Source organism: Melanotaenia boesemani, chromosome 21 (genome assembly GCF_017639745.1).
Source record: "Melanotaenia boesemani isolate fMelBoe1 chromosome 21, fMelBoe1.pri, whole genome shotgun sequence".
Lineage (NCBI taxonomy): Eukaryota > Metazoa > Chordata > Actinopteri > Atheriniformes > Melanotaeniidae > Melanotaenia > Melanotaenia boesemani.
The window spans coordinates 17,789,188-17,798,949 of NC_055702.1; the positions used below are offsets into that span (position 1 = coordinate 17,789,188).

Below are 9,762 nucleotides of genomic sequence, written 5' to 3' on the forward strand. Positions count from 1 at the left end.
GTCACCAGTCAGCAAAACTACAACGTAGCACTGCTCAATCAAGCACGCCGTCAGCTGCAGTAGCTAGCTTGGCTACACTCAGTGTCTCGACTAGCAGTAATTCGCAAACACGGCAGATGTTCTCAGACTCGCTCAACTCCCTCCAAGATTCTCTCTGTGCAAAGATTGGGGTGGCCATTCAGACGCTGCATGCTGATATTAAACTGGACATTGACTCGGTGAGGAGCGAGCTATCAACTGCAATCTCTAGTCTACAGACCTCATTAAAGGGGTAGTGGCAACTTACAGCAGCACTTCCTGCAGCTGCCACAGCCTGCCGCGAGTCTCCACACCTTTCCATTATTACAAAATTATAAAATGTTTTTTTAAAATTACCATTATTTGCATTTTCACAAATAAAAAAAAAGTTTCACAAATCAGAAACTGTGTTGTCGTGAATTTAAATGATGTTTAGGATATTTCTGTCCAGGTTTGAAGAGTCTAGATGTTGTAATTTTTTCACAGGACCTGGTCTAATGTGGTTCAGATGCCAAAACATAAAATGAGCTTATTTTGCATTTTCACAAATAGAATAAAGGTTTCACAACTCAGAAACTGTGTTTTCATTAATCTAGATGTTATTTAGAATATTTCAGTTTAGTTTTGAAGAGTCAAGATGCTGTAGTTTTTGAACAAGAGCTGTCACCCTTTACACATTCAGTGCATTGGAAGGTAATGATTTCTGGCTACATTCCAAATGTTTTTCCCAAGGAATAAGAAATGTACTTTTGAGGATCCCACCCTAGCAATGTAGAAACACAATGTCGACCCAAGGAAATGACACGCCTGCATCCTTTTCCCTTTGCTGCAGCTGCCAATGGAAACTGGGTGTAGAATAAAGCTTCAGAAAAGTCAGAAATTTTCTATTAATTCCCTGGCCTGCTCTTACTCTTTTTCACTCATTTCCTTTTAAGGTTACTCGTGATCAGTTTACATCTTAAGGGGTGCAAATTACAAATGGTATAGGCAGGCTTTCATCTAAAAAAAAAATCCAAAGAAATGTTATCAGAGAGATTTCCAGATTAGATCGTGCATGCAATCATTGTAAAATGACCCCTTCCTCACACACGTTTTGGAACTGACGAGCTACTGGACCTCGGTATTTAAAACACTCTCAGATGTTCTGAAGGTGTTTATAGTCCCCTGCCCTATCATGGTCCTTTTTGGTGTACCTTCTGTTGCATATAGTTTGAGCAATTTACAGTATGACTTTCTGGCTTTCTGTGCACTACTTGCCCACCTGAAATGGAAAGATGCCGCCCGCCCCCAACCCACATACTTTGGATCAGGAATACTCTATTTTATATGGGATTGGAAAACCCCTACACACCCCTACACTCCTGCTCAGTGCCTCAGGTCAGCTGGCCTGCTGCTCATGAAAGTACCGAGGTCCAAACAAAAGCTCAGAGGGGACAGAGCTTTTTCAGTTGCCGGTCCAAAACTGTGGAATGAGCTCCCCCTCCACATTAGACAAGCTTCTTCATTGTCCATTTTTAAAACTCATCTCAAAACCCATTTTTATTCTTTGGGTTTCAGCCCAGAATGAGACTGTTCCTGTTGTAGTGTGCTGTGCTTTGTTTTACTTATTATTTTATTAGTTATTTATTTTTTCTTTTAAAATTGCTTATTGTTTTAAAACTGTTCTAAAAACAATGAAAAAATTATTTTATTCTATTTGATTATATTATTTATTTCCCTGTTGATGCTTGTGTTTTTTTGTGTCGCTTGTCCATTTAGCACTTTGTTTCAACTGTTGTTGTTTTCAAAAGGCTTTAATTAATAAAGTTGAGTTGAGTTGAGAAAAATAAAACATACACTTTGAGGTTCAGCTGGCAAATTTTATAAGGCTTGGCAACCTATTTTGAGATACATAGAAGATCGCAGTGAAAACAACAAAATAGATGAGCTCTGACAAAAGCAGAAACAGGAAACTCGACTGTCAGAGCCATAGACATATATAATGATGCCTTTATTATAGAAATCTATGGTCAAAACAACAAGAAAAATATCAGTTGCCAAAAAAATAAAATAAAAAATAATAATAATAATAAATGCTAAAAGAATCTAGTTGTAGTCTTGTAAATAGTGACCACGAAGGATTCACAGTCACTTGTTAGATGCCGTTAGATGTGAGCAGGTGTGATCTGACTTTTCTAGAGTCTTTCCCAAATCTTATGAAAGTCTTCTGATGTAAGCCCACTGGCTTTGTTTCATCTTGGTGATGACCAGCTTAACTTAATCTGTAATAACTGTTTTGTTTTTTGTTTTGTTCTTTTTGTAAAATATTCTTTCTTTTTCTATGTGTGTGTCCATATGTTTACTTATGTTTACTCATTTTTATTTTTTTTTTTAAATTAGTTTGATTTATTTATCTATAAATGGGGTCTCTGTTCTGATCATCTCTGTACGTTTGTAATATATGTTCTGTTCAAGAAAAAGGAAAAAAGCTTAATAAATGAAGTTATATATATATATATATATAAACTTGCTTTACTTGGTAGATAGCATTGGTTATTTGAATTAAGTCCATGTTTTTCAGCTTCATGTGTGGTGTGACTCTCATATTTAGTATTTTTTAAATCTATTTTCAGCAACTTTTTAAGCCTTTAGTTCATCTCATCTTTTAGTGCCAAAGACTTGCATATGACAAGTAAAACATTTTTATAATCAGTCATTGTCACAAATGTTAATGCTTAGAGGCTATAAAGTGCAAGCATCACTTTGCTAGTCTCTCCCTTTTTTTTAAAAAAAGAATGCATTTATTTACTTTGCATTTACTGTGCTTCTTCATGAACACTGTCTATAATTAAGTATAATATTGTATGTATCATCACAGATGTAAATATATTCCTTCAGATGAGCTGTGGTTAAATGGTCTGTATTTGGTGAGATGAAGCCTGGTAACTTTTGGTATGTTGATAGAAAAAAAGGTAAATGACAAATCTTACAGAAGGGTAGAAGGATGTCTTGGTAAAACTGAGACTGAAAGTCTTTATGTTTCTCTCTTGCTGGTCTTTTGTGGTTGCCTCAACTCTCCACCCCCCTCACCATCAGCCAACTTCCTCAACACAACTGAATATCTGACTTAGTCATTTCATTTCTGATCACTCCGGGTTGCTTTAGTTGATGTGAAGGCACCCTTGCTCCCATGTTCGTCCATCTCTGGAGGATGGGAGGTGGAAAACATCTGCTGCTCTTGCCAGGTAGGGAGAAAACATGAATTTGTAGTCTGCTGGGTGTTTACAACTTGATAGCTGATAAGTTTTTGTTTTAATTTTTAATTTTTAACTTCTTTTTTTAGAGTCTGCTTTCACAATGATTTTATTGTATTCATATAATATAATAACTAAATGCTGTAGTGTTGTATAAAGTATGTATAGAGGCCAGGCCTTGAGTGAATGACCACAGCTACTGAAAGAAATAGAGGCAACTTATCATTTGGTTTTACATCATGCTATTTCCAACATTTTTCTTATACTTGACTTGCTGCTGTGCATTCTTTAAATTTTGTTGTGCATAAAGATTAATCTTTGCATAAAACTGAGTAAATGTAATTTATGTTTTTTATTGTTTTTTTTATATGCAAATGTGCAACATTACTATTTAAGGCACAACAAGCATGAGGATAAAATCATGAAAATGCATTATCACTGATCAAAACTAACCATGCTTACAAATACTAATACTCAAGGCTCATTTAAATGTAATTAATGTAATATTTTAACCTTTTTTTCTTTTTACTATTTCACTAGTTTGTGCTTTTTTCCTACCATTCTCAATGCGTTTATCATACAGAAAGGAAGTTAGCGCAGAAATCTGCTCATAAAAATACATTTCACAACATTTTACACAGATGAAAAAATAAAATAGCATTGACCACATTCAAATAAATAAATAAGAATTTATTTAAAAAATATCAAATTAAATGAAATCCCAATTTCTTTGTTGCAGCCATCGTGCTTCTGGTAAGATGTCAGGATATTCCACAAGGTAATCAGCATTTATACCTTTTGCAACCTACATTCATTGGTTGATTATAGAAATTAACCACAAACAATAGTACAGTTGTTGTTGCTTGTTGGATGGAAACAATAACCAAATGCTTTAATGTATGTACTCTTTCCATTTCCATCTGTCTTTTTAGTCTCCATGTTACCCTCTTTGAAGGACATCTTTGTTGGGGACCGATTTTATTTGCATTGTGACAGCAGTTCAAGTGGTGACACAGTGGAATGGTATCTCAATGAGAAGTCACTAAGCCAGACAAATAAAACTTTGAGGATAGCAGCTGCTGGACCTGACGACTCCGGTTCTTATAAGTGTGAAAGCAATGGGAAAAAGAGTTCAAATCTCGACATCATTGTTCTTGGTAAGTATACCACTTGATTATTGTAAATTCCCAAAAATCTAAAGGAAAATTTATTATTCTTCCATCTGAACTTTTTATTTACTACACAGAATATCTTCCAATTGCCTCACTCTTGACTGAGACGGGCCAACCGGTGATGAACTTTGGTGGTTCGGTTATCCTCAAGATTGAAAAGGAGGACGGTCTGCAAGGATGGAATTGCTGGGTCTTCAGGGGGGAAAAAACCAACAAGATTAAAATTAAAATTAATCAGCAGGATGACACAAGTCTTTCCTTTCAACCCAACAATCTGCGTGTCCCTGAGACCATTTTCTGGTGTACGGATGAGACTCAAGCACTCAGAAGTAACCAAGTCACTGTCAGGACTTCAGGTAGGTCCAATTTTTTTTATGCTACCATTAGGTAATTATTGACATTTATGACTTAAAAGTTATTTTAATTATTTGCTCAATTGTTACATTCTGTCACACAACAACTTTCTGGTTTATTTTGACATTTTTTGTCATAGCCAATATTTAGAATAGATTTACAATAAGATATTACTGTTCTAGCCTCAGATATTGTGTTTATTTATCTTTTTAGAATAAAACTGATTCAGTTTCAGTTTTCTTTCAGATAAGAGAGGAGCTCTGGAAATATATCCCCTGCCTGCAGTAGCTGGACAGAGCCTGGGTCTGAGGTGCCTTGTCTGGGGCACAGACAAGGTCAGCGAGACTATTTTCTACAGAAACAACACACTCCTTGTGAGCGTTAATGGAGCAACGCATAATATTAATGACGTGGAAAAATCTCAGGGGGGAATATATAGTTGTGAAGCCAGTTACAAATACAGGGACCAGACTACGTCCCCACACAAGTTGGTTTCTGATACTCAAGAAGTGTCTGTCCAAGGTACGGATACATAACCATCAATATATGACTGCATTTGAGTGCTGGTGTATGGTAAGCGAGTTCTCTACATTTATGATTGCTACTCTCCTTTTTTTTCCATTGCAGTGAGTCCTATTAAAGCAGAACTATCTGAAAACATGCTGTGCTCTTGCCCGTTGTGCATCAGTGATATGACGTATCGGTACTACAAGAAAGAGGGCGAGTCGTGGACAGCTCTGGGTCACGAGAAGAAGCCGGAAACCAGTGGCACATATCAATGCAGAGCCGTGTCGGACAAGATGAGGACTTTACCCAGCATGTCTGTGTATTGTGAGTTCCTTTCTCAGTGAACATTTATACAACTGTCCTTGTAGGGTTGCAGGGAGTTTCAATTTGAGTCACAACTAGTTGGGGTTGCAGGCATTTATTGAGCAGGACAGGTTTAGATCTTTTCATGGGAATTGAGCGTCAGCAGGCCTGTGAGCCCATCATCTTATATAGCTTTTATAGTTTGTTTTTTTTTATTATTGGTCTCTTTTTTAGCTAAATCAAATTTGCCTCATATTACTCTGAACTGGTAGGTGTCACATTTTAAAGCAATTGCTGCCAATTATAACTAATTAATGCATTCATGATTCTTTGTTTTAGATCAACCAAGTTCACTGAATGCTGGGATGTGGATTGCTTTGATTCTTTGTCTTTTAGTATTAGGGGTGTTGATGGTTGCCATAGCAGCATATTATTTGCGCAAGAAAAAGAACAACACAGGTGAGTAACTATTACATATTTTAATTTTAAGTGCGTTCTTTTGGCCTCAGCTTTCTTGATCATTTATCATATGGTTTTTAGGGCAAACTTATGAGGAGGTGGGACTGAGGTTACAAGGTGATGACAAATATGACACCCTGCAGCCATGTGAAAGAGAAACAGAATATGACACCCTTAATCCAGGAGCATCGGGTGGGCAAGAGATAGGTGGTGAATATGAAGCACTGAATAAAAAAGAAATGAAAGACGGGGTGTATGACACTCTAGAAGCTACTGGTGCAGAGGGAGGAGATGGGGGCTACGAAGCCCTGAAGAAAGACAAAATTGATGGAGCAGAATATCAGACCCTGAAGACAAAGTCAAGTGTGAAGAAAAATGAAACAGATGGAGGAGAATATCAGACCCTGGACAAGTCAACTCTGAAAGAGGGAACAGATAAAGGAGAATATCAGACCCTGGACAAGTCAGCTCTGAAAGAGGGAACAGATAAAGGAGAATATCAGACCCTGGACAAGTCAGCTCTGAAAGAGGGAACAGATAAAGGAGAATATCAGACCCTGGACAAGTCAACTCTGAAAGAGGGAACAGATGAAGGAGAATACCAGACCCTGTAAAACAAGGAAGCAGTAGGGAAATCAGAGAAAGACAAATAACTTGAGATAGTGGAAGAAAAGAAAAAAAGAGGAGGTCTCAGATGTTATGAGGAGACAAGATTACATTTGTCCAAATTAGCAGCCTGATGATGTCGTTGAAGATCAAATTCTCTGATAAGACTAAGTTAGGTGTTTCCCATAAATAACTAAATTTTTATGAGACTGTAATCAAAAGCAAAGAGATTTATAAAGTTAGAAGCTTGTAGTGAGGTTTTTATTTGTATTCATATTGACAAGAAAAAATTAATATCTGTTGCTTATATCTACTTATTATAGTAAATCCACAGAAAAATGCTAAATATAGTTTACCAAAAGAGAAAAATATTAATTATATGACACCAGCAGACAAAAACAAAGCAACAGAAACTTTACAGTACTTTAAGTGTAAGCTGTAAGGCCAACAAATAGTGATGTTCATCTGTAAATATCCTGCTTTTGCTGTATGTTAGCGACTTTTTCTACAGCTGACATGTTGCATACATTATTCATATCACAGCATTACACATCTTGCTTAAACTAAAGATATCCAGGTATATTGTTTTTATTGTTTTCAAACATCATGTGGCTTGTAACACACTGCTTTGGAGTAGCAGCAGATTCATTTTTGAGCTATAATAAATTTCCTGTTTACTTTGTGAAATGACAGCATTGAAATGAAGCACACTGCTAACCTGCATGAATTTGTAAGCTATTTTTTAAAATAGTTTTTCAGAGACATTCTTTTTTGTTTTCAGCTTTGAAGCACTTTCTGATATAGTTCATTTTAAAATGTTTATAAGCTCATAATATCGACTTCAGATAAAAAGCAAAATCGCTGAACTTTCTTAATATTACACATGCTGAAATAAACCTATTTTTATCTGATCTTTCATTTTTTCTGTCTTTATTTGGCATTTAGTCTCATTCACCTTTAAATGTCTTTCTGTATTTAACCATTTCAGGCATTTCCACCAATACCTACTACATGCATGCATCCCCCTCCTTTTAATATGTAGGACAGATAATTCCTTGGGAGCAGTTTGAAAGAGCATCGACAGTCCTTTCCACCTGCAAATGAGTTTGTTTTTACCATAATTATTCAACTTTACATGAACTTACTGGGCTGCTTTTGCCAAAATTATCTTTTGGTTGTCATGGAAAGTAGAAACAAAGTTTTAATAACAGACCTTAATGAAAACACACTGCGGTGAAACACAACGGTAACATGACGCGAAGACTACAAGCCTCTGTCAAAAAAGACACTTCTGATCGAAAAGTTATGCCTGCAGAGACTGTGAGGGTGGTGGCGTTGTTGACATAGAGCTCTACAGAGGCCCACACCCCCATTTCTCAGATAATGTTTTTTTTATATGTTAATAAAATAAGCAGTGCTTATCTGCTTCCCTTTTCTAACCTGACTGTTAATGCTGCTGCCAAACAACTGCTACTGAAACTTAAACAATAAACAATAAACAATAAATAATAATAATAATAATAATAATAATAATAATAATAATTATTATTATTATTATTATTATTATTATTATTATTATTATTATTATTATTAATTAAAATCCTCCTTTTTGTGTGTTGTCAAATAAAAGTGAAACAGAGAATTTATTATCTAGTCAAATGTGTAAATTCATTTGTATTTAAGTTAGAAAATACTTCCAACAGAATATCAGATTATTGTCAGGTGACATCATTTTGATCTTTCACATGAATTTGGAGGTTTGCTTTAAAAATTCAGGGTGGGGGGGCAACACAGATAGCTAACTATCAGAAATACATGGAAGTTGTTACTGCCTTGCGATAAAAACCAGTTCTGCTTTGCATCGATATTTTAGTCCTTCTCCACTGATCAATCATGACATATTTGGTATCAATGGATTTGTTATCATGTCAGGATTGTGAAGACTGACCGTGTTGATAATAAATGATCTACTATGATTTTTTTAAATTAGTAAAATAAACAGGAGGATTGTTCAACTTTAGGGCAACAATGACTGATGAGTAGGTCAGAGTCTGGTTATAGTATCACCCACTGTTGATGCTTTTAATTCAGATGTAATATCTTGTAAAATATCTAACCTGAAAAAAGACAAAAGGGCTGTCTTATAATTATTACTGAATTACTTCATTCAGTGCATTGAAAATCACACAGTGCAATATATTGCACAAGGTGTAGTGTTGCAGTATCAGAGTATTGCATTGATCACTGTTTCTCTCATTCATCTTTCTCTTTCTTTAATTTACTTGCAGATTGATACAGGATAATCCCATTAATTATAGACCCCAGAAAAGAGCAGTGAATGTGAATCCTTGAGTACTGCTTACTGACCAAGGAAAACTAGAGAGCCCCTTGTTTTGATGTTATCAATTTCCACTCTTCTATTTCATTTCCTTATACTTTAAGTTAGTAATCAATATGCTGTCTGGAGAGGTGCATTAGGAGTAACATGAAACACTATCAGAGGATTTGAAGGCTACGGAGCCTGGTAAGTGACAGTTGGTTGAAAAAAGAGGAGAAAAAAAGAAAGCTGGAGGAAATCAATACACACGGATTGTTAAATTGTGCTCTATATTTTGCAGTCTATGCATGCAGATTCGTTATATGCGTAAAGGGTAATGCCTCCATAGTCTAGATGCTAAAAAAAAAGTAATAAAATTAGCCTACATTTTCACAAATAGAATAAAGGTTTCACAACTAAAAAATCTGTGATTTAATGAGTCTACACGCTGTGTCTAATGTGGTTTAGGATACATAATCTGTGGCATCACCCTTTGTACATATAGCATATCTGCACACACAGATTGCAAAATAGAGAGCACAGTTTATCAAACCATGCACACAGATTTCCTCCGCCTTTTTTATTTATTTATTTTTTCTACCTACTGGCACTTGCCGGGCTACTTCATGAGTGCCAGAACATAAAACAAGAAGGAGGGAAACATACTCTAGCTGTGATAATTCGTCTGTAGCAAGATAATTTAAAATCAATTATTTAACATTGCTGCCTATACATCATTATAACCAACAGTATCTACAAATAATGCACACAAAATCACACCTCTAGGTTTTAT

At 35.6% G+C, this 9,762-nt stretch overlaps 1 protein-coding gene across 4 annotated transcripts; it reads left to right on the forward strand.

Annotated features, from left to right (window-relative positions):
- The first annotated feature begins 2,935 nt into the window (after positions 1 to 2,935).
- LOC121633091 lies at positions 2,936 to 7,563 on the forward strand. Of its 4 annotated transcripts, XM_041974971.1 has the most exons (10): positions 2,936 to 2,969; positions 3,094 to 3,242; positions 3,991 to 4,029; positions 4,184 to 4,408; positions 4,498 to 4,779; positions 5,024 to 5,299; positions 5,405 to 5,608; positions 5,927 to 6,046; positions 6,128 to 6,532; positions 6,635 to 7,563. In XM_041974971.1, the coding sequence occupies exons 2-10, from the start codon at positions 3,188 to 3,190 to the stop codon at positions 6,658 to 6,660; spliced, it is 1,632 nt and encodes a 543-aa protein (XP_041830905.1). In that variant the 5' UTR covers positions 2,936 to 2,969; positions 3,094 to 3,187; the 3' UTR covers positions 6,661 to 7,563. The 4 variants fall into 4 exon arrangements, with proteins under 4 accessions (XP_041830905.1, XP_041830901.1, XP_041830904.1 ...); XM_041974967.1 differs by having other exon boundaries at positions 6,128 to 7,563; XM_041974970.1 differs by having other exon boundaries at positions 3,129 to 3,242; positions 6,128 to 7,563.
- Positions 7,564 to 9,762: the final 2,199 nt, after the last annotated feature.

Excerpts from the sequence above, each read along its gene's own strand:
- LOC121633091 (XM_041974967.1), top strand. The coding sequence starts at position 3,188 with ATGTTCGTCCATCTCTGGAGGATGGGAGGTGGAAAACATCTGCTGCTC. Across the intron at positions 4,780-5,023 it reads AGTCACTGTCAGGACTTCAG|ATAAGAGAGGAGCTCTGGAA; the intron begins GTAGGTCCAATT and ends GTTTTCTTTCAG. Across the intron at positions 5,300-5,404 it reads TCAAGAAGTGTCTGTCCAAG|TGAGTCCTATTAAAGCAGAA; the intron begins GTACGGATACAT and ends TTTCCATTGCAG.